Source organism: Mugil cephalus, chromosome 14, assembly GCF_022458985.1.
Source record: "Mugil cephalus isolate CIBA_MC_2020 chromosome 14, CIBA_Mcephalus_1.1, whole genome shotgun sequence".
NCBI classification, from domain to species: domain Eukaryota; kingdom Metazoa; phylum Chordata; class Actinopteri; order Mugiliformes; family Mugilidae; genus Mugil; species Mugil cephalus.
This window is the reverse complement of record NC_061783.1, coordinates 3,105,765-3,122,786: the sequence shown is the minus strand read 5'-3', so window position 1 is coordinate 3,122,786 and position 17,022 is coordinate 3,105,765. Positions and strand designations below refer to the sequence as shown.

General features: G+C 42.2%; 2 protein-coding genes across 2 annotated transcripts in view; one reads left to right on the top strand and one right to left on the bottom strand.

The window, feature by feature from the left end:
* LOC125020205 (hippocalcin-like protein 1) overlaps nucleotides 1–7,536 on the top strand; it is a 38,659-nt gene extending 31,123 nt beyond the window's left edge. Inside the window, exons 4-5 of the mRNA XM_047605513.1 lie at nucleotides 2,552–2,657; nucleotides 4,904–7,536. Coding sequence (XP_047461469.1) covers nucleotides 2,552–2,657; nucleotides 4,904–5,001 — 204 coding nt within the window. The 3' untranslated portion in view covers nucleotides 5,002–7,536. The remainder of the gene's footprint in view (nucleotides 1–2,551; nucleotides 2,658–4,903) is intronic.
* Nucleotides 7,537–7,801: 265 nt separating this feature from the next.
* tmem54b (transmembrane protein 54b) lies at nucleotides 7,802–16,792 on the bottom strand. The gene is made up of 6 exons (XM_047604124.1): nucleotides 16,679–16,792; nucleotides 15,407–15,603; nucleotides 13,248–13,307; nucleotides 11,264–11,455; nucleotides 9,736–9,882; nucleotides 7,802–9,633 (listed from the first exon to the last, which is right to left on the bottom strand). Exons 1-6 carry the CDS (start codon nucleotides 16,689–16,691, stop codon nucleotides 9,280–9,282), a joined length of 963 nt encoding a protein of 320 aa, XP_047460080.1. The 5' UTR covers nucleotides 16,692–16,792; the 3' UTR covers nucleotides 7,802–9,279.
* Between the last annotated feature and the right edge of the window lie 230 nt (nucleotides 16,793–17,022).

Genomic DNA, 17,022 nt, shown 5'->3' with positions numbered 1-17,022 from the left:
AAGCATTTACGCAGTGCTTTTGTCTATATTGGTACTCAAAGCTGAATCCTTGTGTAGAGTCCCAGTGACTGTACACAAGGATTCAGTGTCTTGCTTAACTTAGGATACATAGGAATGTGCTGCCTGTCCTGGATATTAAATAAATACTGGATATCTAACCAGTATGTGGACAACCAGCTCAACACTACTGAGTCACAGCATGTCTTGCATTATGTGTAAATCTTGCTGCAATAAGCATTGATTTCCTTGTAAGCTTTAGATATTTTTGGTGTATAGCACCCACCAGAATCACTTTCCCTTGTTAAGATACTAAAATGGTAATCAGTACTGTGACAAGAAAAAGAAAAACTCTGCCGTTTTTATCTATGTCTTTCTGCTGGCCTCTAAATCTTCAAATTAATAACAAGCAGTCGCTTCTGTAAAGTGTCTTTCTGGATTACCGCCTCTGCACGGTAGGGTCACCGTACCTACACCTACACGCTTACGTTGAATGATTGTTTTCTATAAAATGTCTGATGGCGTGGTTTCAGTTTGGAGATTTTTTCTTTCATAATTATTTTTCCTACGTGGGCAGGTACACTGTAGTGTTTGCTGTATGCCATTCAGAGTGTGGCTGATATACATTGATGTTGTGACGGAAGCAGAATCGTTCAGACGGAAAAACATTTGCCTTCTACAAACAACATCTTAATCTGCATTTAAGGTTGTTTTAATATTAAATGGAGATGGTTTCAAATGAGCTTCTGATTGATTGATTGTACTTATGTCACTAATTGTCTAGAACCAGCTTTTCTGGGAGTGGAAGGTTTTCGGACTGTTCTTCTTCTGTATAGGAGGATCAACAAGGATGTTATTCTATTCTACAGAGTTTACTATGCTAAATGTGTTTTCATTCACAGTTGGCGTTAGCTATTTGGTGATCACATAGTGTTTTGAGTTTGAACTAACTATGATGAGTTGAGATTGTAGTCCATTTATTTTGCTCTTTTATCATGGTTGGTCATTAGTTTGGAGTTTTTTTTACTTTCTGTAGGCAAACAACTTCTACGGTTCTTCCATAGTCTAAAGGACAGACATATTATACTTGTAGGCTTTTCTGAAGCCACCATAGCCTGCCGTTGTTATGATGTGGACTACTCAAGGAAAGGGACCCCAAACAAACACAAGTGCAAACCCAAAGAGGGCAAAAAGTCGATCTCATAGCCAGACTCAATTCTTATCACAATATGAGTTTTGTAATACACTATTTGGGGTTCATTACAGGAAAAAATACATCAGCACTCAACTGGATAGTCCTGGATAGTCCAATCAGAGCCATTTCGTAGCAAACAAATCCAACTCCTTAGTGCTCAGGTGGTGTGTATTGCTTTTGTTGCTGTTACTCTTCTGTCCATCAGTAGACAAAGGCCACAGAAACGATTTGATTGGCCCAGTAGATCTTTGCCAGCGCATAATCAGATGTGTTGGCTGGGAAGTTTGTCTTGCTTCCAATCTAAAACCAATGCGCTCTTATTAAAATTAACATTTCCGGTAGCATCTCCTTCTTGATGACGCTACGCAGGGCTGTGATTGGCTGGTTGACCAACTTGCAGTCTGTCATGGGTCTCAGTTAAGTCACATCAAGAATGAATGACAGTATCATCTGAATCTGTGACTCACAACATTGTCTAAAGCCAACTTTATTGATGTGTCCTGGGAGGCAAATAATAGTACGCCTTACATTAATCAAAGCCACCTAGCATGGAGGATAAGCACACTAAAGGATGCAAACCTGGAACCGGTGGGCTTGTATTTGTCAGTTTGAGCTAAAAGAAAGTGTGCATAACCCTTGTGCGTTCTTCCGTTGAATGTGGTGTTTTTCTACCTTTCTGAAAAGACGGTAAGAGCCTGATGGAGAGCTGAGAGCTGAAGAATCTCAGAGGACTTATTTCCTCCTAGCTACATTCCTCTCTGAGGGTGCTGCTGTGACACCGATCTGCAGTCGGTTTTACATCCTATACTCCCAATGGAGGAGATTTAATGGGCACGTAAGCTGATTTTAGTTCCGTGCCCGAGGCCAGCTGATACTTGGAGCTTCTCCGTGCTCACTCGCAGAGGTTAATTTAATGCTACCAGGGGACGCGAGCTGCTCGTATCGGTCAACAGATAAAGACGTATCAGATCAATACTGTAAGCTCCGCTCGTAAGACTCCTGGACCTGCTGGTATATGCCATTCATGTCACTTTGGTGTGATGGCTTGATTCTACAGCCGTGCAGATCCTGCGTGGGTATTTGTGGAAAAGCTGCCTGGGGAGCAGCTCTTAGCATCAGGAGTAAGAAATGTCAGTGAATCATGTGGACTTTGAGAAAGGCTGTTTATCAGCATCCTGAAAACTGCACTGACTTTATTTTTCAGTTCAGTTGTGTTTTAGTTCTCTCCTGCTGAGTCTCCTTAATGGGTCCCTGCTGGCTGGAATTCACTTATCTTTCTGTTCTGCTGCCACCACCCACCCAGCCACCCACCCTGTCTCTCTCCTTCCTTCACTCTCTCTCTCTCCTTGCATCTCTCAGGCCATCTACAAGATGGTGTCATCTGTGATGAAGATGCCAGAGGATGAATCCACGCCAGAGAAGAGGACGGATAAGATCTTCAGACAAATGGACCTCAATAACGATGGTGAGTGGAGGAAAGGGCAGCATGGGGGGATGCCACTGAGAGGGGCAGTGGGGGTTAATGGGGCTGTTTATTGAAGATAATCTTTGAAAAGTGCTCATTTTAATGGAAACGGGAGATTTATCTACATTGTGCATGGGCATAACAGCAGAATCTATTTGGGACTGTGCCATGCAGTTATGCACAAGAACCAGATGCACTGTATGTAGTGTTCGTAGCAAAATGCTCATTGCAAACGCCCGCCCATTAAGGCCTTTTGAGTATGACATCTTCAATGCATACAAGCAAAAATCGGTTACAAACACGTATGTGTTTCTTTTTTTTCTTTTTTTTTACCTTTTTTTTATAAAGTCATTTATTTAACAGTATACAAAGAGAAAAAGTAACCAGAGGTCAGATGAATTATAATGACAACATGTACAGTTTTGAGAGATAGAGCTAGCTCTGGGGTTTAGGAACATTTCAGTCCTTTTTGTTCCACTTGTCCATAGTCTTTTCTCCACATCAAAACTGGGCAGAGTGTACGAAAAACATTGAGAGAGTACATCAAATAAGATATAAGAGGGCAAATTACTAAAATAAAGAACAGAACACAACTAAACAGGTAGTAAATAATAGCATCCCATTGTGGAGAGAGATCACTTAAATGAAATGAGCTGTCCATTTCCTCCAGTGTGTAGTGAATTTGTCCATGCACATGTTCAGGGAAAAAGTAAATTTTTCCATAACATATATTTCCTTAAGAATTTTAATCCACTCCTCTTTTGATGGGGACTCTGTTGATAGCCACCTTTGTGTAATAGCTTTTTTACTGGCTACTAGCATTATTTTTAATTAAATATTTATCGGTAACATTAATTATGGGGGAGATGTTACCAAGGTAAATTGTGCAAAAATCATGATTAATATCAAACCCTACTATTGATTTAATTTCCTCCACTACATCTCGCCAATAAGATTGCATAATCGGACGTTCCCAGAAAATATGGAAATGATTGGCCTCAGTGTTTCCACACTCTCTCCAGCACCATCCATAACTTGGTCGGCCTCTCTGAAGCTGTTTGATTTTGGGGGTGATAAAAAATTGAATCACATTCTTCCACGAAAATTCCTTCCAATAAAAAGAACTTGAGGTGCTCATTTGAGTTTTACAAATGTTTAAGTAATCATCTTCAGAAATGGTTATATTTCTTCTTATTGCTTCTTTTTCCCAGTTGGATTTAACATAGAGAGTGGAATGACTGTAAACATGAGTAGATTCGGGTGATCAATTTCTGGTTTAGTCTAGATTTTTATGCGTCAATCAAAATGTTAATTAAATCAGAACTGCCTTCCTCTGACGTTTTTTTATGTCACGGATGAAATGAGCTCTAATTTGAAGATGTCTGAGGAAGTCTTGATTTTCTAAATGGCAGCTATCTTTAAGTTTTTGAAAACTATCCAGTTTCCCACTGTTTACAGTGCCCATCTATCTTGCTGGGTTTAAAATCATTATCATGTGCCATCAATCGTAATATTTTGATGCGGGTTTGTTTTTATGACAGTCTGCAAACCAAATGTTTAGAGGTGTTTTTGTCCATAAACACATATGTGTTTCTTTCATTTTAAATTTTTTTTGACAAATAACACAAGCCTTCGCAGATCAAAAGAACTAGTCTTCCTGTACGTGCAGACGATAGAATCAGAACTTGGAATTTGAACCCACGGAGTGAGTCAGTAGTCATGGCTGCTGATGCTGCCGGCGTAATGGTGTGAGGAAGCTTTTCTTCGGGTCCATTAATATCAATCAGTCATGGTTTAAATACCGCACCCTATCTGATTATCGACTCCGACCACGTGCTTCCCTTCGCGGCCGCATCTTTTAGCGGCTTCTTCCTGCAGGGTAATGCACCGTGTCACAAAGCATGACGCTGAGTTCTGTGGACTTCACATGCAGTCAGCTGAGAGTAGTTTTTTTGGGATGCTTTGGAATGTGGTGGAACAAGAAATTGTCAGCGTGAATGTGCAAAATCTGCAGAAATGACGTTACGCAACCTTGTGGACTCCATGAGGCCAAGAACTGAGAGTATTTCGCAGATTCAAATCAGGTGCAAAATGATCCCGATCCTTCAGGCTTCTAAGAGTTCTACTCTTCGTTTATTCAGAGGGTTTTGTAGTTTACATGTAACACAACTCCCGCTGACATATTCGTACGTAATAACCGCTGTCCTCCTCCTGTTTTTCTCTCCCCCCGTCTATCTGCCCCGCAGGCAAACTATCCCTTGAGGAGTTCATCAAAGGTGCCAAAAGCGACCCCTCCATCGTCCGGCTACTCCAGTGCGACCCCAGCTCGGCCTCCCAGTTCTGAGCCCTTTTTAATTTCTTTTCTCTCCTCTTTTTTTTTCTCCGCCTCACCCTCTCTCTGTTGCTGTTGAAACAGTCACTCAAATCGATGCATGATGGTTCTCGTTTCTCATATCATCTTTCTGTTGTTGTTGTTGTCGTTGTGAGCAAGGATGGAGGGAGAAGAGCGAGAAAAGTCATCGCTTTCATTTCATAATTCTGTTTTATTTTGTTTTTTTTTTTTAATTTGGGAAACTTAATGGACATTTAGTGCACGTTTAACGATCACTCAACAGAAGCGCCCGTCGACGTTCCCGTATTTCTCATTCTGTCTCTGGAATGTCGGATTTCCATGGAGCTTGTGACAAAATGTGTTTTTTTTTTTTGTTGCTGGGTGGGGATTGCTATACACACACACATGTATATCATGTATATACTGTTCGTCCATGTATATCATAAGATGAAGTACAATTGTCTTCATGTATGGTGCACACTCTCTGGCGGTGAAAGGCAGTATTATGTAGCGTAGCTTTCCTGGTTCTGATCCAGTCGGTCGGTTGGGATTGAGGGTGGGGTTCTTGGGATTTTATTGCTATATGATCTTTCGCTGAGAAAAAGAAGGCCTAAGATCCCATTAGGTTTATATTGATATCGACTTGCATTTTGTTGATTTTTTAAATTTAAATGCTTATTTTTTGTTCATGTGTACATACTGTTTTCCTCTTCCATGTGGTTTTATTTATTCATTGTAATATTATTATTATTATTATTATTATTATTATTATTATTATTATTATTATTATTGTTGTGCTTTTACTTTGTTGTTTAAGATGATCATATTCCAGTTTACAGTGAGAGCAAGAGAAAATGTTGAAGTCTTTGAGATGTGTGGATTAATTACAGAGGAGGTATATGGAATTCCAGTGAAGCGAGGGGAGGGATACCTTGATGCATTTGAGCGACGACACCAGTAGCACATATCGTTTGAGCCGCCATGTGTTTCTGAAGCACGGCTGTGCATTATTTGGTCTGAATGCGTGTGCGTGCATGTGAATGTAAAAGCGTATGCTTGGGGCTAACTTTTACAGTATTACCATGTTGTGTTGTTTCTTAATTTGTAAGTATTTTAAAGTTCTCTAACAATGAGCAGTAAATTTAAGGTAGTTGTAACCTCTCACCATACTGCATGACCTGATGATGACAAAATCCACAGAAAAAAAACAAAAAAAAAAACAAACAAACAAACAAACAAAAAAAACAGTTTACGCACGTGGTATCTTTTTGTAGTTCTGCAGCGTCCTCCTCAAGTCCTGGACCCGGGCAGAAATATTTCTCTGCCCTGCCCTCCCACCCCCTCGCTTTCTTTTTCCTCTGACAGACAGAGAACTCACTAAGGGCTCGTCCATCACTCTTCTAGCTGAACGCTCTCCTGACCTCCTGGACTAACCTGGTTGCTGAGCAGCTACGACGTGGTTCGTGACGCAGCAGCGAGCTCAGACACGCGTCCTGACCGACAGACGTCAGTGGCTGCATTTACAGTGGCACTCCTATTATCTTATTTGATCTCATTTGTGATCCAAGAATGTCAAATAATTTCGAATCTACGTCTCTGGGGGAGAACAAAAAAACTTCCGGTTGAGTCAATGGACCATGCAAACGCAAATAAAACCAAAATACTGTGCACATGTAAACGTGGCCACTGGCTGCAGCACAGCCGGCCCAGCACCACTCTCATACTGTGGGTCACACCTTAATGCCCCCATGAATGGATCTTTATTGCCATCTTCTGTTTTGAAGGTTAACCACACACTCTCAAATTCAGTATTTGAGGTGGCTAAGCATTGGGCAAACTGGAAAAAAAAAACTTCAGTGCTCGTAAGATAGTTTGATCAAGAAAAGCAAGGCTTTTACATGTGATAATGGATTACCAAGGAGCGTTATAAAAACTATTAAATGCTCATTAAATAGCAAAGCAGACGCTTTTTCCTTCATTAGACCATACCATATTCATCCGTTTTTATATTTAATATCATTTTATGCAATTGATTTATTTTTTAAGAGGCTAAAAAACATCTGAGGTTCGCAATAGGCTAACATCAGGCCGCTGTTTAGTACCGGTTTATATGATATGCCCAATATTTCATGACCTCACACACTGAATTTTTCTGTGCTATGAGGGCAAAGTGAGAGCCTGAGACTTGTCCCGGTGCAGCTTCACTCACACGACAATAAGACTGATCTAAAGTTAACTTGTACCAAACATTTGCACAGGAGCTTCCTAACCAGCCGCACCTCTGCTTCGGGGATCCTTTAGTGTCACTGCCTTCTGCTGGTAGGATAAGGAACAACAGTTGCTATTCCCTGGTCTACTGCAGTTTAATCCTTTTCTATTCTCACTGCCTGATGAACTGGTACCTGTGTTGGACAAATATGCCCCCTTCTTTCTTCCTTCCTTCCCAACTGCCCCCTCCTTCCTATTTTTCTGTTGCATGAAAACCTCATGTGAGGATGTCATGTTTGTTCTGTTGGACCTGAAATATACCTATGTGTTTCAAAGCTGCACGATTGAGCCGTGTCCTCATTTCTGTTCGCAATATGTGCGGAATGAACCGCCTGGGTCTGTGTCTGGGTCCGACAGCTGAACGTTGCTGTCACAGGTCTACAGCGGGTCACAGCACACTGCTTATTAACATGCGCCTGACAGGAGTGTTTCCACCAAGCAGCCAGGATTGCTACATGTGTGCAACCAGTCATACCTGTCAGGTCAGCTGCTGCTGTGAATGCACATGAAAAACACATATGAGGAAAGACAGCAGACAGTTGGATAGTTTTCAGTAAAAACAACAAAAAAAATATTTATTTACCAGGGAAATAAATACAAAAACTTGCAATATCGTTTCCATTGACCTAACAGCAGATATATTCCTCTTAATTGTCAGTCTATCCTGCCTGAAGTAAAAGAAACGTCCACCCTAATATATAGTCCATGGTCCATACATACTTATATTTATACAATACCGGTCTCCATTATACACATAAAACCAAACATTAAAAGAAATACTTAATGGGGGAAACACTTGTCTTGCAACGATTTAGGCAGAAGTTAAGAACTATTCCCTTGTGTTCATGCCAAATATTGAAGCTGGAGCCATGAGACCTATTGGCTTAGCTTAGCATACCATTTATAGCAGGTTAAAATAGCTAGCTTGGCTATTGGTGCTTATGTGTGAACCAAAAACAGGAATGTTGTCCTGAGACAATAACTAGGGCCATGAGACCATTTGCTTAGCAAACCAACTAAAGCAGATTAAATCAGCTTACTTGGCCGTTTCTGCTCATGTATGGACCAAAAAAAAGGAGCACAACCACATGGCCTTTAGTTAGAGCCACTTGACCATTAGCTTAAGTTAGCATACTGACTGAAGCAGGTTAAAACAGCCAAGCCATTTCTGCTTGTATTAGGATAAAAAAGAGGAATGTAGTGTTGGTAAGTGAGATTTAGTGGGGCTGATAGACATATGTTGTATCAAACAAGGTGTTTCCAGTCATGCCCTAAGCAATGCTAAGCTCCAAATTGGTAGAAAACAACAACACTTAAAACAAAAACGAGTTTTGTTAAAGTGCTTTCACATTACATCGTTAATATAGCTGTTGGCAGTCTGTACTGACCTAGTTTAATCTGGTGACGAATAGCAACAAATCTGAACATAACAAAAACTCAAGGAAGTTTGTTTAGGCTGTGAGATAAGGAGAGTAGCACTAAAGCTTAAGCACAATGGAAACACTTGGATCTTTCCACTTTACCTGCCTACCAAAAGACAGCAACTTGTCATTTTTACACTTTTCATAAATAAATGGTGAGTGCAAGCTATTCCTACATGCTTTTAGTCATGTTAAGTTAAGCTAACTATACCATCAGTACGGCTTCACATTTAACATAGACAACAGAGATGTGGCTATCTTCTCACCCAAAACGGGCAGAATGTAACAAGTTACTTCTCATCAGGACAAACTATTCCCTTAAGAACAGCCTACATGCCTCGTATTTACAGGATTTAGCTGTTGACATAAATAATTAGTCTTGCATAAGTAGAAAGACAAGAACAAACTCACATAACAAGGATAATGATAAATATGGACAATCTGAAACTTAGAAAACTGACACATGATCTACTAAAAACATTTCCTGCCTCCGACGTCATAACTTGACGTACTGACTGGAAATGAGTGTTGTGAATATAAAGTTTGACTTCAAGCACTGTAACAGTAACGACTGCATAGATGAAGAAGATATGGCATGTGGCTAAATCCAGAAGCTGGACCTTTCCAGTGTACCCCTCTCCAGCAGCTGGTGCTGCTCTGGTGCCCTTTGCTGGGTGCCAGGCCTCGACTGTGGCCTTTCTCGGTTTGACCTTTCCCTGTGTGGCTTGTTAAGAGGTCGTCTCTCTGAAGGAGGAAGGCTCTGGTGCTGGCGGGGGACGTGCTGCGGTCGGTGCTCCTGTCGGTGCTCCTGTCTTGGAGGCCCAGTGTTCCATCTTGGAGGTTCACTGGAACTTCTTGGAGGCTCAGTACGGCGTGCTACAGGTTGGCTGCTGCTCCGAGGAGGTTCAGTATAGCGAGAGGGAGCAGCTACCTCCGCTGGCCTCACCACATTGACCTACACAGAGAATTTTAAATGTGATTTCAGTTTTCTGATCAACACCAGACCAGGAATTCAGTTTTCAAAGGAGCTAATTGTGTGTTTGGGTTGAAACCTCACCGCTTTGGTATAGTTTCTGCGTCTCTTCCTGGTAGGGCAGCAAGGCAGACCCAGGAATGAAACGCACACAGCAAAGCAACGAGCAGAAAACACCATCTGGATGACACAGGTCACGATCAGAGGTGTCCAAAGGATCAGAGTGGTACTCTGGGGAGGCAGAGGAGAGGAGTTAGTGGAACACCAGCTGGACCATGCAGAGTGCAATTGGAGTGCAAGAGACCTAGAACGAGACCTAGATCTAGAATGTGACTCATTCTCTGACGGCGGCGTAGTGCTGCAAAACAAACACCAGCAAGTGTTCAGTTTGCACAAGAGAGTCAGCACTGACGATAAAATATGCATAGCAGAAACGTATCAAAGTGCACAGAGGGACTTGAAAGTAAAAGAGCTGCCTTTCGTTAGACGCGCTGACTTTCAGGCTACAAACAGAATGAAAGGTACAGCTCTGAGTTTGGAAATCTTGATGAAAAATGCAGAAAGCAAAGCGAATAAACCTGGCATGAAAATCATTACTGCCTTCAAGCAACCAGGAGTGTCAGAACCAGAAGACCAGAACACACTTTTCAGGTGATGTAATACACCCTCCAGCAGTAGTAGTGGAGCCTCCCAGCTAATAGGCAGCTGTGGGGGAACAGAACCTGCAGTCTCAGTGAACAAGGACAAAGTTATTTGTAAGTTTTGTGGTTGCCTAAACACTTTAACAGCTGAGGACACTGAGAGCGAAGAAATATTTTAGCTAAAAAGCAGAAGTAGAATTAGTTGCGCATCAGGATGCATTCAGGTACAAGCACTAAGCATAGGTCACCAGTGTTTTGGTATCCAGTGGCCAGAGCATACAGCGGAGTAAATGAGAAAGAACACACTTGGACAGTCCGCTCAAAATAAAACATGTCTGTGTAGCGATTGGTAAATAGCCAGTTTATTCATGGCTGCCCGGAAGGTCAAGTCGAGAGTTTCCACTGATGCCCTCACACAAGTGATGTACACAATATAAACAGATTCTGTGGGGTCTAATACTGACTTATGGTTGCATTTGTGCAGCTGAACAGCTGAAATCCGACTCAAATCGGAACATACGCTGCGTGCATCTGTAGCGGCTCTGCCATTAACCCCCCCGTGCCATGACTAAATCCAGCTTAAGACAAAGGTCACTCAGCTGACAAATTGTCAGCTAACAATGCCACAGTGGTGCCGGCGCATGGAGGCAGCTGTGAGGCTGAGCAGGCCTGACAGTCCATCTGTAGCACACTGGAGCAGGACACAGCCTGGAGGGGTCAGGGTCAGGTCAGCGTTTCTGTCACCAGGGTGAAAGTGACTGAGTGACAGAAAAGATAGACACCCAACTTCCCACCTCTTCTCCCACTCCCACCCTTATGTACACGCACAAAACGAACACAGTAGCCTCGCCCTGCTCTCTCGTGTTTACGCAGCAGTGGCAACGGTCAGCTGTACAAAGAGCTGGCTGCTGCAGAAAAGGTCAGTCGATGCCTTTCGCCTCAGCATCTGCCGTGCGCAGTTGTGCACTCACATAGATGCGCGTGGGGTCAAAGGGACACTCGTTGGTGACGCTGGAGTAGCTGATGGCGTCGGGGAAGCGGCAGTGTGTCAAGAGGCTCCGCCCACCGTGAATGATGGCCCTGACCGCAGACACGAAGAGCCCGATGGTCGAAGCTGCCGCCATGAGGGCTGACAGCAGGCTGATGGAGAAGAGAGACCACGTCTGGGGAGGGAGAGGGACAATAATATCAGTAATACGAGTAATAATCAGGGAAGAAATTCTTGAAGGCCGACAGGACGAAGCCTCAATCTGGGAAAGTGGGGCGTGTGCAAAAGTGAATAAACAAATGAATGACACAGAGTAAACAAAAGATATTTTGACATGTCATAGCAGGAAAAGCGCAGGTGTTGCAACGGCTGGGTTTCAGCTCTCCCTGCTATTGTCATGACTTTCTCTGGGACACTTAATGTTAAACTGTCAGAGCACATAGAGTAGCTTTAATGGTACAGCTGCAGCATGAAACTGGGACATTTAACCACGAAGAGAACAAAAAAGAAGAAATAAAGAAGTAACTTAATATCAAAAACACGCTTTAAAGCAGCTTTATGGATAATCCATTTTACAATTCCACAGATTTACTTCAGCATAGAGTGAAATTTGAAAGCATCTATGAGCATTTAGCATTCATGGAAGGACTTTCCTAGAAAAAGAAGAGAGATTCTTTATGTTCAGATTGGAAAACTCTTACAAGTAAAGTCTGCTGCGGCAAAAAAATAAAATAAAATACAACTTAATAATAATAATAATATTCATCATGTGTTGCTTTGCTTTGGAAAATCACTTTTGATCACAGTGTGGGCAGAATCAAGTTAATCCAGATTTTATTTTGACGTTAAATGTTACCTAATATCTGCTGCGCTGGTTTGACCAGTCTTGGTTAAATCCCCCTTGTATACATGTGTTTGGTACGACATTTAAGTGTCACTTGGCTGCGATTAAGATAGGGTTGCTGATAGCTGGCATCATTTTAAATAACATGAAAAGGTCCCAAGAGCAATGGATAGATCTTGCAAACTAGGATGACTTTGTTCCTAATTCCTCTGCGAGTCTGAACGTGAAGTTCATGTAAAGTGCTTTAAAGTACCATTAGTGAGAAAAGTGACGTTTAAATACAGAACCATTTGATACAAATCACAGTGCACGTTAGCGTTCAGGAATTAATTGACCTTTAAAAAAAAAAAAACTGAACCGTGTGTGACTGTGTTTGAGTTGGCCACAATCAGCACTGAGATGACTGGAAGTGCTGAGAAGTTAGACTGATAAAAACGTCACAATACCACACACTGCAGTTATACTCCAATCAGAAATATTCTGCTACTTATAATGATAAATGACACATGTGATGGAGCACACATGTTGTCTAGACCTATGACTATGAAGATGACTGAGTGACCTGGATAAGGACAACAATAAGTGCTGCAATTTGTCAGCGAGATTAGAAGATGTAGGTCAGAAACATGCGATAAAGGCCTATGTTTTCATTCAACAGGTTTCCCTCCAGATGCCTCCAGATGCCTGACTGAAGACAGTTTAGTCAGACTGGTCTGTGTTAGCTCGGCCCTGCCCGTCTCAGAGTGGCCCTTGCTAACAAAGGGAGCAAGGTGTGGCTTATCGAGCTCTCCGGCACACTCATTCAGCCGACTGCCTCGTCAGTCCCGTCTGATCAGCCCGACAGCTGACTGAATAAACAGAGAGGAGATGCCAAACTATAGGAGCGGAGGTAGAGGGTTAACAAACAAGAGGCTGTTCCGGCTCCATGAGGCTGGATCCAGACACCTGAGGCAACGTGCAGGCTTTTTAAGTCACGAGAAAGCTGAGAAGAAAGAGCAACAAAGCTGAAAGAGCAGCGCGGGTAGATGGATATGTTGAGAGGAAAAATAGGCAGTTTGGCACAGTGACAACAGATCAACAAGACAAGCAGAGAGGAGAGAGTGAAAGCAGAAGGGATACTAACCAGGCCTTTGCTCTTCTTATTCTTAGACAGTATGATAGCCAGAATCCCAACAACAATTCCCTGCAAAGAAGAAACAAAAAAAAAACATTCACATCAGCTACCGTGTGTCCATGACAACACACTGAAAAGAAACTACTAAACTATAACTAAACTACAACACTTTTTCATGTCATACGCGTCTCTTACAGACTCAACACCACAGCGGTGCCAAGAACAAAAGCATTTAAAACATGCCTTCAAGTACCCGTGTGTGTCAAAGTTGGTTTTGTAAGGCTTAAAGTACAAAATCATTACAAGATACAACTATGTCTGCCTTTCTAAATAGGGGAATTTACAGTTATTCTTCATTGAGGGAAAGTGGTTTAACAAGACGACCCCAAAGTCTCGATGATTCCAACAAAGGCCGATGTTGTTTTGCAGGTTTCAAACATGTTTGACACAATTTTAAGGGGCTTAGTTGGGACATTTTAACACATGATCTCATTGCATCCTCGTGAAAGGCTTATTCCCGCAGCAATTAGGATCTTTTCTGGCACAAACCCAAACAATCTATTAGTGTAGCATTTCTAGAAGAGGAAGCTGCACAATGGCTAAAAGTGAACCCTTTGGAATTATCTGCATTTGTGTCTGCAAGCCAGAGCTTCAAACTGAATCTACCTTCAGGAATAATACACATATCATTGATTTTTCCTCCCATACTGAATACATCCTTCCCCTACAGGATACAGGAGTTGAGAATTGGCAAACATAGAGCTCAGTGTTTGTACAGATCATAAGGCATCAGACTCAGAGGGGTGGTACAGACATTTGACGAATCATTCAAGGGTGAAAAAAATACTAGCACCTAATAACAATGTTAACGCTTGATCTAATGGGAAGACATTCTTTCTGCCTACGTTTGACGTATATGTGGGGACAAATATATGGAAAGGTCAGGTGGTGAGGCGAGTTTTTGGGAGTTAGAGAAGTCTGTGGCTGAGCGCTCTTTTTTTTTTTTTTTTTTGATCAGTGTTTTAAGAGTCAATAGTTATTGGACGCCTCAATGGTCAAAACGCTTGAAATGAGCTGTGTGGAAACATAAATGATGCCGGAAGTGATGTGGGCCTGTCTTGGTCAATAAAGTTGGCGAGAGAAGACGCAGTTTCTGGTTCCACACAATTTGGTCGTCCAAAGCAGCAGATGACACTGCGCATGTCAAAAAATTCTACTCTGACTAATGTCGTGAAGCATGTATACACACACAGCTTATCAGATCATTCCACTTTGCGTTAATGTAAACAGTTAAACCAGATTGAGGGGACGAGAGAATGATTTCAGATTGCAGAAATATTGTCGATGCTATTTTTATAAACATTCAGTTTTTTGTCCCTTTTTCAAAAAAAGACAGATTTCTGACTGGGATATTAACATGTCTACTAAAAATTTATCTTGCACTCCTATTCCCATTTACATAGATCGGTGCATTCTCAGACTGACATAAAACTTAGGTCATGCTCGACCATACAAACATTTAGAATAGGTTAGAGCTGCGTCTTGTGTTTTTCCTTTCCATCACAAATGTGTGACATTTGGACATGAGTTTCTACCACAGCCTTAGAAACTGTTGGCTGGTTGGTTTGTGTACAAAACAGAGAGCGCTGAGCGGGAAGAGGCAATAATCTGGATGTGGTAAACTGAAAAAAAACTTGACTGAGACACATACGCTGTAGACATTTAAAGACTACATCTAAAACCATGTGCATATTCCACATATCCCACTGGGGCCTCATTCTGAATATCAAAATGGAATACGATCCTTATCAAATTCTGAGTACTGTCATATTCACATTAACAGTGGAACGTAGTGCCACTTCAAAAAGACCAGTGGAGTGGAATGGAAATGAAAAGTTAGCTTAAGTCCATAGTCGAAACATTTTATGGCCTATGCAAAAACAAAAACATGTTGTTCCAAAGGGTTCACATACTTTTTTGTCACAGTGTTGAACTTACGGCATCATAGCCCTGTAGGAAAACAATGCACATGCAGCGAACCATGACTTGTGACTTATTTCTGGAATGGTAACACAGAGAATGTTGAACCTCACACCCAAAAGCTCCAAAGAGACGTCACCTATTTCCATCCTTGACACTACCGCAAAATCTGTCCGCCGTGCACTCACCACTAGTCCGGACGTGAGGGCGATCACGTTGGAGATGGCGTACTCCATGGCCCGGGCCTGCTTGTGGAGGTTGATGTGTCTGAGCACCACGCCGTGCATCAGCGCTCCCAACAGGAAGTTAACGTGACCGACGAGGACCACGCTCAGACCCATCTTCATCAGGGCCTTAGGCTCCTCCAGGCTGGAACAACACACTCCTGAGGAGAGGAGAGCGGGGTGGGAGGACGGACGGAGGAGAAAAGCAAGCTAGCCTTCCACAACATAGAGTTTCAGTGATTTCAGATAACCTTACATCGGCCATGTTGCTACTGCTATTGATCGGAGGCTAGGGAGCCAGGTCAAAGCCACAGCAGATATGTCACCTGTGTTAATGATTAGCTGCTGAGCACATAGCTACAGTGCAGACTGTACAAACCAGCATCTTAAAGTCCAATAAAGAGGAACAAAAAGGATTCAGTTCACGCCATAGTCAGAAAATGTCTCAAACTTGACTTGGCTTGACTAACGTAACATATCTTAACTGATGTGTCCAATCACACGATGCTGATCTCGATCTGTGTTTGAGAAGGCAAATAGATACTGGTGTATGTGTGAGACAGAGGACAAGTCTCCATATTATCCTAATGATTAGCTGCCGGGCACATAGCTCCACATTGTAGACTGCACAAACATGTGCCATATAAACAAGTTTTCAAGATGCTCTCAATTCACACCACATGTGGAAAAGAAGGTTAGGTCTCACAAAACATAAGGGTCTGAACTGATTGATGGAACGGACCATGAAACTGATCCTTACTCATGTGTTTTGTGTGGTTATAGTTATAGGTGACACGTGAGGACAAGTCTACATTAAAAAATGCTACCTCTCCCACCTTGACAGGACAAGGTATTTCAAGACCTAACATTTGGGGAATCCCACTCAACCCCTTATGCAGGGGTGACAGTCCACAAAGCTGCTGAGCCGGATAATTTAACCACAGGGGCAAAGGCTGCAGATTGAAATCATTCAGATCAGAGTTATCAGAACATCATCATTGTAGACTTTCAAACGAAAGGGTTGACAGTTTAGTTCTAACTTGGCAGAAAGCCATAAGGACATTTTATTTAATTACTCACAAAACAAATATTGCTTCTATCCTAATGATTATCACCTCCACGCTGCTACTGCCGTGTCACACCACGCCCAACCAAACTTCGCGAAAGTTTGAAACGAACACTGTTGAACACTTTACATACTTGTAAACACATGAACTCCACGGACTAGTTCATTACCTGTACCGGACATCTCTGTTTAGGTCACCATTCAGTTGAAATGACAGCGAGCCCTGCGCGTTGTCGGCCTGGTCGGAGCGTCCTCTTCAAACCAAACACACGCTCGCCACTGTCAGAGCAGATAGTGACACACAGGACACTTCTGCACACTGCTTTTTCAAAATAAAACCTTATCTCAAAGGGCGTGAGATTATCAGAAAAAGTTTATATTAAAAAACACTTATCATAATTAGGACTGTTTTGCAAACTGAAGCTCAAAATGTATTCAAATATTCCAAGAAAATACTCCATGTACTCCATAATACTCCTCATATTGTCTCAGACTTTTATTTTGAAGGTGATGG

Coding starts and splice junctions, on each gene's coding strand:
- tmem54b (XM_047604124.1), bottom strand. Junction 13,308..15,406: donor CCCTCACGTCCGGACTAGTG/GTGAGTGCACGG, acceptor TCTTCTTTGCAG/GGAATTGTTGTTGGGATTCT. Junction 11,456..13,247: donor ATAAGAAGAGCAAAGGCCTG/GTTAGTATCCCT, acceptor CTCCCTCCCCAG/ACGTGGTCTCTCTTCTCCAT.